Below are 17,708 nucleotides of genomic sequence, written 5' to 3' on the forward strand. Positions count from 1 at the left end.
TTCGGCGTATCCGTTGGATCAATCCAATTCCGTATATTGGCTCGAAGAATTAAAAGAGCCGACAGAAGTACTATTTTAGAGTTTTGCATGCGCTATGACATTTATTGGGTTCTGGATAGATAGACAATTTACGGATACTTTTAAATAGAACGCTGTGTATAACATATTTACTATTTTCTATCGCGTGGGAGAGGGTCTCTATACTGTATAGAATACATTTATTTAATAATAACATACCGGAGACGCTGAGGAATGTGACTTTTCTCTCGAGGACACGCCCAGCGTCGTAGCGGGGCGGGGTTAGTGGACCCGCCCAGGCGGTCACGTGACTCGCTACGCACGCGCGTTACGTTCTTAGACTGTAAAAATCGGACAGTAACCATGAGAATATTTTACTGCACGTTTCTAATTTATTTTTACCTTGGGAATCGTTCGAAATGCGGTCGGTGTCGCCGCATTATTCGAGCGAAATCGCGTTCGCTTCTGATCCGGCCGGGCCAAAAGCGTCCAGGATTGCTCTCTTCATCGGGAATCGTTTCTGGATGCTGTGATTTTGCCGTCGACTCGTTGGTTTCCCTCTGCGAAGGTTCTTTCCGCTTCTGTTCCCTTTATTTCGGGGTTTCGTTCAGGGTTCGGTTCGCTTGTATCGACGCGACGTTGGCTCGCCTCTCTGCGTCGGCTTTCATCTAGGACTCCTCTCTCGCATTTGCTTCCGTCGGTCTCCGACCGGTGTATCGGCACCCGGAAAATATTAATGGATACACGGTATATCGAGGGCTGTCTGTCGCTCATTGTACGGCCGCACGCGAATCAATACGACGAGCGTGTTGTTTGTGCACGAGAAGCCATCACCCGGCGAGCTGCACGTGTCGGCCCGACCATTTGCCCAATAATCTTTTGGACTGGCCAGAGACGGTTTTCGACGTTGCGAAACCGCCGACCACGGCCACCGGACCAGAGACAGAGACGCGTTTTTGTTCCTGCGGTCGGTCACGCGGTTCTTTCGGCCATTACCGGCATGGAAAACGTGTCTCGGCACTGCTGGGAATAGTCCCAGGCCATCGGGGAACCCTCTTCCCTCACACTATCTCCAGAGCTTCTGCTCTCGGTCATTTTTTTACTTGGCAATTTTTTGATCGCTCGTCAATGGAGACTCTTCATACATTTTCGCTGCCCACGAAGATTAACTAGCAGACTGCGGATTATTGACAGTGTTAAGAGAAGAAATCAAATGTGCAACTGCTTTCTCTTCTAATCAATGCAATTTTTATTTTGGATGAAGCAGAAAATCCAGAAACGTTAAGGAAACTTTTATATTAGAATGTAAAGAAAGAAATGCAGGATTGTTGTTCCTTTGTTCTAATTGCAATTTTATACCAATAAATATTTACCTCAATTTAATGAGTTATATGTCAGTTTAAAGCTTGTTTTAATTTTATTCTAATTTTTATAAAATTATATTTTAGTTCGGGATGTCAAAACGCGATTTTCGCATTACTTTTTTGTACGAGTTCAAACTATCACCTTCGCCCCATACTTCGTTGATATTCCGAGCCGCTTGTGCGGCACTTCGGCCTAGTTTGAACTCGTAGAAAAAAAATAATGCGAAAATCGCGTTTTGACATCCTGAAATAAAATTTAATAAAAATTCGAATAAAATCGAATATCAAAAACATAATTATATGGAGCGTAAAACAAGCTTTAAAATGACATATAACTCGTGAAATTAAGGAAAAGATTTAGTGTTATAAAATTGCAATTAAAACAAAGGGACAAGAGGCCGGCATTTCATTCTTCACAACCTAATATTTCCAGTCGTTGCCCATTGCAGTCTTAACGACACGTAAAACAGTAAGAATGAACTTTGTCTTGATCCTAATGTTTATGCAACTGCTTCTTCTTGTACTCGATGGAGACGGTTTTTATTTTGCGTGAAACAGAACATCCAAAAAACTTAAAGATACTTTATATTTGCTGTCGTTGTGTATTGCAGTGGCAACAAAAATACAGAAATATGATTAGCTTGATAACGTATCAAGAATGAATTTCCTCTTAATCCTTCCAGCCGTGGAAAGAATAATACAGGCAGGTTAAACGCAGGAATGGGATTAAACAGGTGAGAAGATTGAAAGGAAGGTGTGAAAATGTCGAATAAGCGAACGCTGTTATTAGACACCCACCCCTTGCGCACAGTAAACGCCGAGAATCCGTTCGTTGCATAAGTTTTAGCCGGATAAATATGTGAAAATTTGATGAAGTTGTTCGGCGAGCGGCATTATGACTAGCTTTCTTCCTTTCTATTCATCGTTCAGTTTCTTGCGAGCCTTCTCGGCGCGCCGCGGCCACGAAAAAAATTGCAATTCTAACACAATGACTTCGAACCGGTGGCCGGCGTTCTCGGTTAGCAGCTTACGTGTTCCATCGTTGCCGATGTACACCGCGGGGATATTATCATAGTAGTACTTTCATTACGAAAGGTTTCATTATCTTACCGCGATTCGATTCTACCTCGATCGATGATATCATTTCCCTCTTGCGTTTCGTTAAACGTGTACGTCGCACATTTACTAATCCCTTTATCTCTGACAACGCATCGACGCTTTCCTGAATATTTCACACGACGTTCTCTTGCCCCGAACACGTCAGATTTAGGGTTATTAACATCTACGCTAAAACATGTTTTTTTCCCGTAGCGATCGCCGGCGAACACGTGCATATTTTCACCCGCAATTTGCATGCGACTATTAATGGCTTACATTGCTTCATTATTCAGGTCGTTCTCTCCTGGTTTTTGTACGTTTTTAAAATTAAAACCACGCGAGTAAGCATCAGATTCCAGATAAGGTCGAAGCTTCGTTAAACAATTTAATACTCTGCAAACACGTTAATGACCGATAGACAAAAAAGTGATTAGTCTCAGGCTCACCGTTTCGGAGAATACATTTTCTAAACAAGGAAGATTGTCAACACCGTATTGGAGCCTGTAAAATTTACATTTCACTATACTTCATGCAGCAACGTTTATAATTATGCAAAGACACACAGTCTAAATATAACGTTACGTATCACACCACATTATTTTATCATTTTCTACAAGGAAACACCTGTTTTTATCATGTAAATGGTGTACAAACTGAAAAATTAACCCTCGTCAAGAGAAGAGTTTCTTTTTATATCTTTATTGTATCGAGAAGTAAGTGTCTAAGTAATCATGAAACTTTCCCCTGTGCAATTTAAAGCAATATAAAAATGTAGAATCATGTGAACAGCAGTGCTTTGAAAAAAGCTTATCCAAAATAAAGAATGTCTGCATTGATTGCAAGACACAAGATCCAAATAGAAATTTCTTTCTTCTTTTAATCATCTTATTAAGCTGTCCACTGCTCTAAATTGTACGTCTCCATTTTCGTCATAAATACATAAAGTCCGCTGTCTAGTGATCAAGATAGATAGAAGAATTATTTAAATAAAAATAAATTTTTTAAAAATACCACGTTTTAAAATTATTTTATACTTTTTAGTCCGCTTTAAAAACGTGGTATGTTTAAAAAATTCATTTTTATTTAAATAATAATTTTCTGCTTTTTAGTCTTGTGTGTGTGAAATTTTACAATCGATTTTAAACATTTTGATGATGATATAACAGAGACACGTAATAAATTTCAGACGGTATTGCGACCCGCGTCATATCGAAAACAAACGCCGTGGTAAAATGTCAAAGATAAAGGTTGACGGAGAATCTCGGTGTAACGGTTCTTTCGCTTGGTAAACAAACATGATAGTATAATATGTAATACGTAGTAACTTAGTAAACACCGCACGGAGCTCAAACGCACACTGAGCTCCTTCGGTGCGAAGCGGGTCAGTGGAGTGGGGATGAGTAAGAGTGGGCACGCGTAGTGGAGTAGGGAGCGCTGTCGCGCGGAGTGGGGATCGCTGAACGCGATCACGTACTACAAAGCGTCGCGCGGGGAGGTGTAACGGTTAAATTTAATAGATCACATCTCCTAAACTTATAGGCTTTTAAAAAATTTTTTTAAAAATATTGCTTTGTCATCCAGTTCGGAGCTATATGTTTAAAATTTCAAGTCTCTAGCTCATCGGGAAGTTAGTTTAAAATCAATTGCAAAATTTGTACCGAGCAGACAGACAAGAAAGTGAGCTAATAAAAACGAGGCAAAAATGGTTTCTTATCTCGAGAAAACTGCGTCAATTTTACACGAGAGAGGGACGGACGAAAGTTAATTAAAATATTCCTAACGTAAGTCTTAACTAATTGCGTTGTGTTGTGATTTTTGCAGAGGCCTGCCGTGCGGTGTACAGCCCCCGGAACCAGTGCCAGATCCCGATGGCGACAAGCTGGCGACGATCGCGGCTCGTTTCAGCTACTTTCAGGAGCGAAGCAGTTCGCTGGCCACTGCCAAAGTCGATCTCCGTAGGAACATTAACCCGCCGGCCAGGTACAAGAATGCCAGGCCTACGGTCAGGCTCAGGCCCCGCCAGGTGCTCTGCAGCAAGTGCAGATCGATCTGCAACGAGAACAGCGAGAACGTCGACGTCAGCCGGAAACGGAAACACGACGAGCCACCGCCGGAGAACCACCAGCCTCAGCAACAACAGGTGGAGTACGCTTTGGTTTTTCTAACGGTGTTCTTACGCCGCCGACGTTCCATTCATTTTGCCTCGACGCGAAACTCGTTTGCCGTTCATTAACGACGGAGCTGCCCGATCAAAAGACGCCTTCGATTCTTTATTTCACTATGCCGGAATTACAAACACGCTTCTCTGCTGAATCAGTTGGACAGTTATTATGAAATTGTACCAATTTTTAAAAATTAACTTTTATGGTTGAAGAGATGAATGAATGAAAGAGATGAACGCATTAAAAATAGGCATTATAAAATATCGCAACAAAATAGAAATTCAATATGCGTAACATTTTGATTAACAAGTCCCGTCTTGGTCGAGGATGAGAATCACGAGTTTGTATAATATTTCGGGTGAAAAACAGGAAGCGGGTATGTAACGAAATGGACGTTGGTATACAACAATGCTATTTTAATCGAACGAATTCAGTTTTTAATGTTAGAAATCGTCCGAGACCTCGGCTACGAAAATGTAGCTTAACAATGTTGCCTTACGAAACACGATTATGTTACAACGCGTTTGTGTCCAACATGGCAGCTTGCCCTATATTACACACCTTCCTGCGTCGATTATACAAGATTTGTTCTAATAATATTCTAATCGTCGCTTGGTAATATTTTGATACTAAAATACTCCATCCACCGACTCCGAACTGAACTGAAACTTGTTCCTTCTTCAAATAATCGAGGGTCCACCCGTATTTTACAAGATCCTCGTCCGCGGAGGGTTAATTACATCTTGGAGCAGCGGTTACCAACCTTCATGCTACTAGGACTCGTTTACAATATTAAATATGTCGGTATCTAATCAATTATTAAACATTTGGGCATCGTATGAGGTATTATACGAATTTTATGTCTTTTATGAAGGAATGTTTAATTTTCGAGTTAAAATTGCTCCGATTGCAAAGGGTTAAAAACTGTTTAGTTTTATTTATTTTATTAAAAGTTAATTATTTGAAGTTAACTTTTTGTTAAAAAATTTTGGCGCCTCTCCTGGCAATAGTCCGCGGCTCCCAGGTTGGAAACCGCTGTCTTGGTGAAGGAACAGGTTCGAATAAAAGATTGTACGCTTTGAATTGAGGGGAAACTGGTGTCGTTTCCCGTTCGATGGCAAACAGAGAAAAAACGAAAAAGTACTTGACGGCTTCAATTCGATTAGGTGACCGGTCATGGATCGACGAGAAGAAGCGATCGCCGTTGCGGCCAGCAGCCGCAAAAACCTTCGAGGATACTGTTCTCCGAATGCCAGTCCGAAAACATCACAGAGTCTTCCCATCAGCCAACAAAATCCTCATCGTCGTCGGCTTTGAGCCCCGACTCGTCGAAGCTGGCACCGTCTCTCATACCCAAAATCTCGAGACTCCAGCCGAACGAGATCAATAACGCTACACAGGGAACCGGTTAGTTGATCCTTTCATGTAAACCCACCATTTTTATCTCTGTTACCGAGGCTACTACCGTACGATCAATTATGATTAAGCCTTTTCAGCGAACATTCCAACCACAACAAGATTAACACTAACGAGTTTCATGTTCCCAGAGACCTTTCGTAATCGGTAAACTGCGGATCTTCATGCAAAATAAAAATTTATATAAGAAAATATAGAATAGAATAGAAGAGACAAAAATTCTTCTTTAGGGCCTTTCAATTTCGGAATTATCTTTCTAGAAATACCAGGTGTATTATTAAAGTTACGTAGCATCGCATAGTCACCTATTTTATATTTCCAAGGTCTTCTCCGATATATATTGTTATTAAAATATTTTACATTTATTATGTACATTTTTAAATATTAATTTCATCACTCACGTGGCATTCTTGATCGACATCAAATAATAAACGACTTAGCGAGGTACTGTCTTCTGTTTGTGAACAGCCATAGATTATAAACTAGTACATCAGCCAATACTTTGGGCAATAATTCGGTATTTGATGCATAAATCTGTTTTTCACGATGCTTTTTGATTGCAGACAAGGTGAAGATCGCGCCGTCGTACTGGAATAACAGACGCGAGGCAGGCGGATCGTCGGTGAACGCGTTGGAGCCGACGGAGGAGAGGATGGAGTCGACGGATTGCGACAGTAATCCATCGATGGCGTATTGTGCCACGCCCAGGAGGCTGAGTAGCTCGTCTGTGGAAAGTGCGAAGATCCCCGAGGAGGATGAGAAGAAGACGTTCGCGGCAGCGGATTCGACGATGAGGCCACGAGCGGGTCGGGTACCACGGAAGAAGCGATCTGTCGGTTCGATGGAGGATCTCTGGGACGAGACCGTGTTTGAGGACCCGACCAGAACCGCCAGAACCACGCCGGTCATTAAAATCTCGTTTGGCGCGCAAGGCGAAGGCACCGTCCTCAAGATACCCTCGAAGATACAGGATCCGGAGTACGAGCAGGAAACGGACGAGGCGGAGGACGCTCAGACCGAGACGGAGAGGGATCCTCTTGAGCTGCCTAGAACCTTCGAGAACGAGAACGAGTACGATTACCGTGAAGACTGCGAAGAAGATGGCCAGGAGCAGGTCGACCCTCAGAAGCAGGGGGTCAAGGACGCTAGCGCGAAGGCTGCGAAACGGGCCTTGAAGAAGGCCAAGAAGGAAGCCAGGAGAAAAATGCTGGGAGGCGTTTCGCCTGCCAGATCGCCTTGCAATGGATCGCCACGGTACGACCTTCTCGAACGAATCTGTTGCACTAACTTCTGCTGTAACTTCTAACCAACTTCTTCCAATTTCTTTTTCCTAACCACGCATGCATTCAATTTTTCAGATACAATACCACCTACGACACGTTATCATACCACCGGCGCAAGCATAAAGTGAAGCATAAAAAAAAGCACAAGGAGGACAGGAAGCACAAGAGCCAACAGCAAGCGCAGCCATGTCTCGAGACGACCGCGGAGAATCAACAGAATTGGAACGTGTTGCCGGGTAGTGAGTCGTACACAGCCATAAAAGAGCAGTGCCTCAAGCAGAAGTTGTCCATATCCCTGAAGAGATTAAACACAAATGCGTACGCCAGATGTGATTATCCAGTGAGCAATGCGTCCTCCGGCTGCAAGAGTCCCGGCGCCAGCAGCGACGAGCTCAGCGAACAGGAACCCGAGGTCGACGCTGGTGAAACAGCACCTGACTTCCCTCCGCAGTCTCATCCCCTGATGATGCGACTTGCTGCCACTCCTGTCGAGCATTGCCTCACTGCCAATGGCAGAAGAATGGACGTCGGTGACGTCGTGTGGGGGAAAATTCATGGATTCCCTTGGTGGCCTGGAAAGGTGTGTGTCGAGCGATCGACGGCGCTTGTTACTTCCTCTTGTAACTGTATGCGACGCGTGTACACTGAATACGTTTATGCAAATGATGAACATATGTGCTCATAATTATGAAAGTGGTATAAGTCGTATATTTCTTGTTTCGAGATATTTAAAGGGATATGATATCAACACACTACATGAATCCCATATAATGTTGAAATAACAAACACTATGTAACTCGTATCTAATGAATTCGTTTAAAATAATGTCACGTGAATGAATTTAACTGAACTTCATAATTATGAGCACATCATTCACAGAGTCATATTTCGAGCTATTTCAACAACTCAAATTAGAAACTAGTTGACTAAGTGACATTGTTTTGTTACAGGTTCTTAGTATCACAGTTTCTTGTAAAGAAGATGGTACATCCTCAGGACCCCAGGCCCACGTCGCCTGGTACGGTTCGTCGACGAGTTCCCTGATGTCGTGTGATCAGCTGAGTCCATTTTTAGAGACGTTCAAGGTAAAAGAATTTCCTGATCCGTTATAAGTCTGAACAAAAGATAGTGTCAGCTTTGGAGAAAGTGTAGAGCCGAATAAGGTGATCGAAAGTACCCTTGAGCCAAATTTGGCTGACAATGGATCTGAAAGCTTGCAAAGAACGCATACGCCGTGGCAAGTTTCTGCATTCTGCCTTGATTGGAGGAGGGTTACAGTTGCGGTAAAAATGAAATCGTCATTTTCTTTCTCTATGCTGTATATTGTATCATGTTGAGGATGTTGCTGTAATCTGTTTGCGACTCGGACCCTTTAATATTTTCCATAACCACGTTTGAGTTCTAGAAAATAAATGATAGAGTATGAAAGCGTATCGTGTCTAATAATTTGACTCCGCGTACAATCAATTTTAAGATATTCTTAGAGTCAGTATGATGTACCGACGTCGTTCTCGAAGGGTTAAATTAGCGATGCGTAAAAAAATTAGTCTTGGGGTTGAATAGAGCGATTTTTACGATTGCCGATTTCTGTTTGCAGACTCGGTACAACAAGAAGAAAAGGGGGCCGTATAAGGAGGCGATACGACAGGCGCAGAACGAGGCCCGAAGTCAGATCACGCCTAACTCGACGAGCAGCGTGCTAAACGTGTGCGGCTCGCCGCGCGAGGTGAACGTCCTCTCCTAAGGGAAGGTGCGCACGGCCATCCGACACCATTCCTTTACTGCCGGACGACCCGTCGGCTAAAACGCCCACACACAGAAATCTCTCCCCGGCGGGTCTCGATGAAACGTCGTGTAATATATAGAAAAAGATTTGTACATAATCTAGCGTTAATGAGACAAAAATAGCTCTTTGGATCGATGTTCTTATCAGTCGCACGATGCCGTTCCCGTGAACCGCGATGGCGGTCACGGGAGCCCCGGAACCGACTCGCAAACAAAACACGGAGAAAAAACCCAGAAAAAAAGAGAGAAAGAGAGTACGAGCGAGAAAGAGAGAGAGAGAGAATGATGAATGAAGTTGACTGCCATTACTGGCGCGTTTTTTTATCCTTGGCTTTTGGAGCGAAACGTTTAGCCTGTAAGGAAGTATTTAGATAGGTTATATTTAGGTGATAATGATGATGTGTCGGCTCTCGAGAATCATTTTTTTCGTATTAAAATGTGACTCGTTCGATGGCTGGGACACGGGGCGTCGACGCTTCGACGGCGTCGGCGTGCCCGTGCTACTTAAAAATTCTTTATATACATACATACACATATAAACATATATATTTGTATTACGACTTCATTGTGATCATTGTCGGAATATATTCTTCGAGCTGATCCAGTGCGGGCAGTGAATCTTCGATGCAACATGTCTGCCGGACGTTGCCGGACTATGCGGTCGTTGATGAGTTACTCGATTTTGTCGTACACAGCATGAACGGACTGCGGATTTCGTGCGTTCACGTCTCTGATATTCTAAATCACTGTATAGCAAAAATTACTGATACAGTTCCAAACAAAATTTACTGAAATGAAATTGAAACTCAGTACAAATGAAACGAGCATTGAATGCTCTTGAAGAGCGTCCACGGCGATTTTTTAAATATTTTTTAATGCTCCGAATGCACGAATGTTCGCAGTCCGATGATAACACGATTGAAAACAGACAATACCTTTGACCAGCGACGTCACGGCGGTTTTCACGGTTATTCGATGAGGATTGCAGAGTGTCTGCGGGCGTTTTAGTTACAGATCAAACACAGCTTTAAAAAAACGTTAGACTTGTAAGCTGATTCTGGCAACTGGAATTAGATAGAAATCGGAAGGAGTTGGACATTGTATAGTTTATAGTTTATATAGAAGAGTATAACTACTTCGGAATTTATTATTTCTTTTTTAAGCGAGTAGGAAAAGGCGTTGAGTTATCGCATACGAGTGACGCGGATTTTTTCTATCGAGTCCGCGGCCGTTGTTTTATTGATGAGGACTGTCCAACAAAAAAGGTCACGGTTCCCCGAGACAGAAAGTATTTTCGCAGCGTCGAGAGAATACACCGGTGAAAGTTTAACGTAGTACGAAGTGGCATTAACGGACAAGCGACATATGCAACAACCTAGGACAAGATAGGTAGCGAAACCTGTGAGCAAAAGTACTTTGATATTTTATATATTTATGTAAAAAAAAACACACACACGGACAGACACGTTGAACAGATAGTTTCGTTTCGCATTTTCTTCGTAGAACGAGTAATTCGCATTCGTTACCACCGGAAAAGCAAGACTGGGCACGCAATAATTGTGCCCATAATTATGAAAATTAATTCAACACTAAGGGAATTCATTTCGTTTAAAATAATGTGACGAGAAATAACTGATAAATTCATTTTTCTTCAATTTTGTCTTAAACCACTTTCATAATTATGTGCACAATTCATTGCGAGACTCGAAACATGAGACGTGTGATATTTACGCTTTCCATTGAAACATTAAAATAATTCGTAGCCAGCGGAAGAGCATGATTAGCGACAAAGGCCGAACGAAGAGTAATTAGATTAAAATTTCGTTACTGGTGGCTGTTTTCACTGCATATCGACTAGGTATTAGGCTGAGTATTCTAAATATTCGGGGATAGTTATCAGTTGTTGAACCCTCTCGTGCTACAAATTTCGATCGACGTCTCTTTTAAATGTTTCGAAGATGTTTCTTATTGTTCTTGCGTTATAGTGCCTTCCATCACGATGGTTTCTCCCTTCTTTGAAAGGTTCCAATGATAGCAGCTCTTTGAGACTCGTTCTCGCTGTCTCTCAGTGTGTCAGCATTGAGAAATAACATTGCCCCTACAATTCTGAGACCTTCGTGCACGTTGTTGCGTTTAATTAGGATCAATAGTAAGTCGAAATGTATCACACTGCCTGGAATAATCAGAGAGTCACGCCTTGTGTACAGAAAATACGTAGTCGTAGTGATATTTTCGTCGGTGCCTAGCACTCGGAGAGCCCTCTTACAAATTTTCGAAGATAAAAAGTAATCTCGATGATTCTCTGATTACTCCGAGCAGCGTAAATCCATCGAGAAAATAGAATCCGAATCCACCCTGTCCTCCGAACGATTCCATCCGATTTCTTCGATTTCTCAGCTTTCAAGACTCAGATCTTTATGGTCATATGCTTATAGTTTCTCATACGAGTTTCGTTTACGCTTCGTCTCAACACTGCCAGGGAATGCAATAACTGCTCCGTTTTGAGTTGACGAATGTTAGGAGATGATTTCCAGTTGTTTTACCATTCGCGATGAATTCCGATCACTGTAAACCGCGGAGAGAACAGAAAAGAAATGTCCTCGACGAACGTGATACATCGGAATTCATCGAGTGCCACTTAGCGTCCGTCGTTAAAAGACGGCGAATGTTTGCGCAAAATACGGTCTTGTAGACCACCTTCTTATAGAAGTAAAATTATTTTCCTTCGAAAGGTTACTGGACAAACGTGTACTATACAAATTTATTTCCGTACTGTCTTTATTTAATTGCGAAGGTCTAGGACCTGGGAACACGAACGCGAACGGTGTTCCCACTCGTCGATCGTTCGATTTTCGTTGATCGTTCGTATTTCTCGTCACTTTCGAGATCAGATCGGGGTTTCACGTCGCGACGATTAGTACTTAACGTTTCTGGCTTCCGGTTACGGTCGCTGTAATTCCCCACTGGGTGAATATTGACTAAAGTTTGCCTTTGAAGTATGTTGTCAAGCTCAACATTCTGTTCAACTTTTTCCTATACATATGTATATTTACCTTTCGCTCAGGCTTAGTTCCATTTGCAAAAGAACTTTAAATAAATCGGGATTACGAGTACAGTTCATTCTGCAAGTTTGAATGGGATACTCAAAAAGAAAATGTTAATATCTTGAATCAATCGTTTATTGGACTGGGTCCCCTTTCGTCAATATTTACCCCTCAGTGTACCAACAAGTAAACCACTACCGGAATATTCATTCTCGTCGGAAAACTTTTGCGAAACAACGGTAGCATTTCATTCTGAGAACTGTGAAACGAACTTTGTACTTTTAAAAAGTATTTTTCAGAGGAAGCGTGTTCCTCAGCAGCTAAACATTGATCGGAGCTTCGAATTCGCAATGTCGGCTTACTTTTTGGCGCACGTAACATTCGAACATCGATGTCGAAACGAGAAGCTTCGTTCAAAGCGAACTTCGTTGCACGGGTTCACGTTCCAGGATTCTGATAGTGATTCAATCACGTCGAGGATCGTTTTCCCCGTTCGCCATCGATTCTGCGAAGTGCAATTCGAGTCACGCGTTGCTGTTCCGACTCGAAAACAGATTTTGGTGGTCTACCAATCGCTCGCCGGTTAACAATATTTGTACTGCGTTCCGAACGAGTCCTCGAGTTACCTCGTTTCCGCTAGAGTCCCTTCGCCCCGTTAATTAAAATAGAGTGGAAAGAAAACACTTGAACAAATTGAATGACTCGAACGATCGACCGTAATCGATTAGAAAACCGATTGTGACGGATCCAAACAATTATTCGCACGGAGAATCAACTTATTTAGTTTCGAAACTAAGCTGTAGATACGAATTAATAAATTCTCTTTTTTTCATATTTTTTTTTTGATACTTCCTTTTACCGTCACGGTGAGCGTGTGTTGCCATGCTTTGTGTGCGGAGAGCTTAGGTGCTTTTACGCGGCCATGAATCGTTCGCAGCGCGATCGTGATCGAGGAGAAGGTATGCGACGGTTTATCAGCTGGCAGAGTAAATAAGTAATTAGCGCGCGACGGAGCGATTAAGACAACCTTTCCGAGCGTTGCATAACGCGAGTGTCTGCGAGATCAGTTCCCGCGAACAACGAAAATTCGACAGCTTCTTTTCGGGTCAGACATCGTCGACGAGACCGCGTTATCGATTATCGTCACGTCACCCTTCCTGTTTCACAGTGCTCAATTTTGTTCCGCGGGAAGTTCACGTAACTGCCACGCAGAGTGCATGTTGAACGGGGGCAGCGAGCGCTCCGACTTGGCCCCGGGGGCAAAGAGCTGAGGCGCCACTAAAAATTGCTGTGCCATTATTCGAAATATTGTTTACATTATTAAACATATTGGTACCCAATCAATTTCTAAACATTTAAGTAACGTACGAGTTATTATATCGATTTCGTGCTCATGAAATTGAAAAAATCACAGAGAATGGAAATATTCTAGCCTGATACCATTATTCAAAATATTGCATTATTAAATTTGTATTCGATAAATTATTACACGTATTCAATATGTTAACAAACCACTGAAAATATTGTGCGAGGTATTATATCAGTTTTACATCGATAAAATGAAGAAAATCATATAAAATGGAAATATTTCATGCCGGGGCCAGCTCAGAGCTCCACGGGGCACTCTTTCTGTCCGTGTTTAACTACTGCAAACAAAGTATATTGTACGTTTGCAAAATAACACAACAGCAAATTATTCTAGCGATACATGCTTCTTCAATGAATGAATTTATGTTCGTTTAATGAGACATACAGTGTGTTCGTGTAGCAAAGCAACTAAATTGATTCGTTTTGAGTTCGCAGAGCGAAACGGTTCGCCACAGTTTAATTAGCACGCAAATTTTCGAGGTTTCAACTTCCGGTTCGAAACTGGAAACAACGCCGGGAACGAGAAAGGGAATTCGATTTTTTCTCGTGTACGCGCAGTTAGACGAATGGAGGTTTCGCGTGTTGCTCACGATAACGATTCTGTGCGGAAACAACGGCGGGAAAAGTGAAACGAGTCCTGGAAGAAAATGTCGGGTTCGGGGAACGATCGGTCGCTTTGTTGTCTCTGTTTTTAATTGCGATGTCGACTTCCGCGTGAATGAATCCGTAGGTGTGCGCGATCACTCGCGAATTACCTTTTTCCGATTGTTCGGCGATGCTCGTTTGCGAGATGAAAGCTTTGGCTTTCTGGACAATAAATGGCTGCTCGACGAACCTATTGTTTCGTCGGCTACTTCTACGTCGGGGTGGTACAACAGTTTTTGCATTTACATGAATGAAAATTCGCTTGACCCGAGTGTGAGCAACCTTTTGAACTTTTATCGATCGAAAAATATATGTGTAATGCTGATTTATACAAATTCCGTTTCTTTACGTTTATTGTCCATCTTTTCGAAACAATATGGTGGAAGCATGCGAGCAGACGGGGTGCGTGAAAGATCAGCGAATAAGACCGGAGAGAATTAGGAAGCGGTGTACTAAGATGTTTTTAAGTAACTGTGATTTTTTCAAATGTTTTATATTAGAAGTGTACAGAGTGTCGCCATAATATGTTGGACCGACTCCATCGAACGATTAGAATCCTCACAGATTTCCCTGAATTATAGACAACTCAAAAATACAAATATTTATTAAACCGTTACATACTTGGAAAACTTCATTTCTCGTTACGAATGAAAGATACGATGAATTCACACATGTGCGTACTATTTTTTACATTGATTTCGAGTACCGAGTAAATTCCTGAGGAGGGTGCCGCGTGTTATGGGACACCCTGTGTACACAAATATTATATATATAAATATCTAAATATAATGAATTCATTTGTACGCATAATACGAACGACGATGTTTCAATGTCACTGTGTTTATACGGAAGTGGTAGAACATTCTTTGGACTAACATATCGCTAGAGGAAGAGAAAGGAAGACATAGTGAGCGGATGTGAAAGCATGTATGAAAGAGAGAGAGAGAGAGAGAAAGAGTATTTGACGACTAATTATTGCTATTATTGTCACCGATTCACGTATTAATTCGTAATTATTGTGTCGATTATTATTAACGGCAGGTATGTGCGAGTGCGTTGCCTAATCTTTACACGGAGTTCGATTGTTGATTGCTTATTGTATGAGCCTCATGTCATCGCTGTAATCATTGTATTCAGTGACCTACACACACGGACCGACACACACGCGTACACACACGAACTTCTCGTCGCCTCCTATCGAAAGGATCTTCGAGATACGAATCGTTCTCACGTTTTCTTTTTCCTGTATTCGTGCAATCGACTTCTCATTGACTGTTCCTAAAACGCCATTGTACACGCTGGGCCTTCCGTCGAGCAGCTAGCGCGACGACACTTACATACGCGAGCCGCTGCGATTAAATTCATAAAAATGAATTCGTAAAGTCCCTCGTCGAAGTGACTCGCCTTCTTCTCGTCGCAAATAATAAAACTCTGTCCAGTACACGAGCGACGGACGAGGGTGTAATTTCTGCCGGTACTTTCGCGAGAACTTCAGAGACTCTTGCACACGTAAAATTCAGTTACAAACTTCCCACTTGCATCGCAGTTCCTGCAATTCTGAATGTTAAACGTTCGAAGTTCCCTTTGCAACTCCGGAGTCCTCTCCCCTTCGGTTCTCTCCCGACAATCTCCAAGTTTCCCGTTGCTCGACGAAGGCGCAGCTCTGTCCTGAAAAGAAGTGTTCATTTTTCGAGAATCCACTGTGTGGAGGAACTACACAGCCGGGCTGCGGATGTTTCTGCCGCCATTTCTACAGATTCTCGTGCTGGCTTTGGAGAACAACAATTTTCGAGTAATTCAGCGTTTCCCTCGGCCTGGAACAACCCACCGATAGTTCACGCGAGTGTCAGGTTACACCAGCGGTTTCCAATCGGGGAGGCGCCAAGATGTTTTAATAAAACATTAATTTTCATACCGTAATATCTGAAAATAAATAAAACTTGACAGTTTTTAACCCTTCGCACTCGCAGCAATTTTAACTCGAAGATTTAACATTTGACTATGACTTTATAAATTTTGTGGACATGACATTGTATAGTACCTCATACAATTCCTGAATGTTTAGTAATTGATTACTAGCGCCAGTAGCGCGTTATAACTAGTTGGGGCCTTGGGCAAAGTAGAATTTCGGGGCCCCCCTTTGCAAAGTAGGATTTTGGGCCCCCAATCCCAACTAAATAACTTTATGAGAAAATCGTAGAATTTGGATCTTGGATCTTAGTTGCCCCCTTTTGCTTGGGGCCCCGGGCATTTGCCTAAGTTGCCTATAGGGTAACGCACCACTGACTAGTGCTAGGGGTTAAAACTTGTCTATATTATTATATCCATTATAAATATTAAAGGTAGGGAGGCGCGGAAAGAATTCTTTTCTCGGGGAATCGTAGCAGCATAAAGGTTGGAAACCGCTTGGAAATTTAGAATTCTGTTTCGCAGACATCCGCATAGACATCCGCAGTCGGCGAGTAACATAACTTGTATCAGCCACGCAGAGGCGAATGACGAATTTTCGGGGATGCGGTATAATCATTGATTTTCGTTGGAACGGCGGCGGAGATGATCTTCATAGTACATAGCACTGGTTCGAAAATGTTTTCTGTGGTTTGTTAGAATTAATATCAGGATCTGCAGTATACAGGGCTGACAATCTGTTCGATCAATGATCGATCGCTTGAAACACAAACTCTAGATCCCGACAGTTCGCGTTCGCCGCTGCCCGGAGGATGAACTTCCGGTCGCTAAACGGCCGCGGTCGGAGCCAGATGGATCGTGGTATCACGTACTCGACCTGTATTTTTTTAAATAAAAAGCCCAAAAAAATCACAACCGAACGTGTACAAATCGAGAACTGTTTTTCCTCTCTCGGAGATAGACCGCCGTCTCTGTGGTTGCAAGGGAAAACATGTTGCAATTCCAAAAAATTTGAGTTTATGCGTTCATTGAGCTTTATAAAAAGAAGAAAGCTCAAAAAATAATGCAATTTAATCGATGCCTACTTTTTAACAGTTTTGTCAAATTTTTTTTAAGAATTTTGACAGTCATTCGTAGCAAAATCCCCTCACGATGTTAACGTGGAATTATTGTTCATGTCATAAACTGTTCAACAATTATTTATGTACTGTTCGAATGGCATAAAGCAGCTCCATCTTCGAGGAGCATAGTCGGTAACCTAGAAAGAACAACCGACCGAGAAAACAGAGAAGAAAATTGTCATTTTCTCAACAGGAAAATGCTCCACCGCTTCGCACAGTCTCATCTGACAAAAGAGTTTCCAGCACATGAATCTCCGCGCAGCGCAATTTGCAAGGAACTCCCCGGAGTCTCTCACATATTAATATTCACTGAAAAAAAAGCATGAAAAGTGTGACTGCAGACCGGATTTCCGATTCCGAAGAGGATGAATGGAACAAAAGAGACTGCCCCCTCTCTCTCTCCAGTTGTAACTATTTCTTTTTTTGTCACCTGCTCTATTCTTTTCCTCTTTTCCAGTTTTATGTTTTTATGGATCTTCGATCCAACAACCCCCGA

At 42.3% G+C, this 17,708-nt stretch overlaps 1 protein-coding gene across 1 annotated transcript in view; it reads left to right on the plus strand.

Annotated features, from left to right (window-relative positions):
* LOC143216466 (uncharacterized) overlaps nucleotides 1–12,123 on the plus strand; it is a 44,705-nt gene extending 32,582 nt beyond the window's left edge. Inside the window, exons 2-7 of the mRNA XM_076439535.1 lie at nucleotides 4,302–4,620; nucleotides 5,809–6,049; nucleotides 6,622–7,312; nucleotides 7,417–7,921; nucleotides 8,292–8,426; nucleotides 8,939–12,123. Coding sequence (XP_076295650.1) covers nucleotides 4,302–4,620; nucleotides 5,809–6,049; nucleotides 6,622–7,312; nucleotides 7,417–7,921; nucleotides 8,292–8,426; nucleotides 8,939–9,085 — 2,038 coding nt within the window. The 3' untranslated portion in view covers nucleotides 9,086–12,123. The remainder of the gene's footprint in view (nucleotides 1–4,301; nucleotides 4,621–5,808; nucleotides 6,050–6,621; nucleotides 7,313–7,416; nucleotides 7,922–8,291; nucleotides 8,427–8,938) is intronic.
* The last annotated feature ends 5,585 nt before the right edge of the window (nucleotides 12,124–17,708 follow it).

The sequence above is a fragment of the Lasioglossum baleicum genome, chromosome 15 (assembly GCF_051020765.1).
Source record: "Lasioglossum baleicum chromosome 15, iyLasBale1, whole genome shotgun sequence".
Lineage (NCBI taxonomy): Eukaryota > Metazoa > Arthropoda > Insecta > Hymenoptera > Halictidae > Lasioglossum > Lasioglossum baleicum.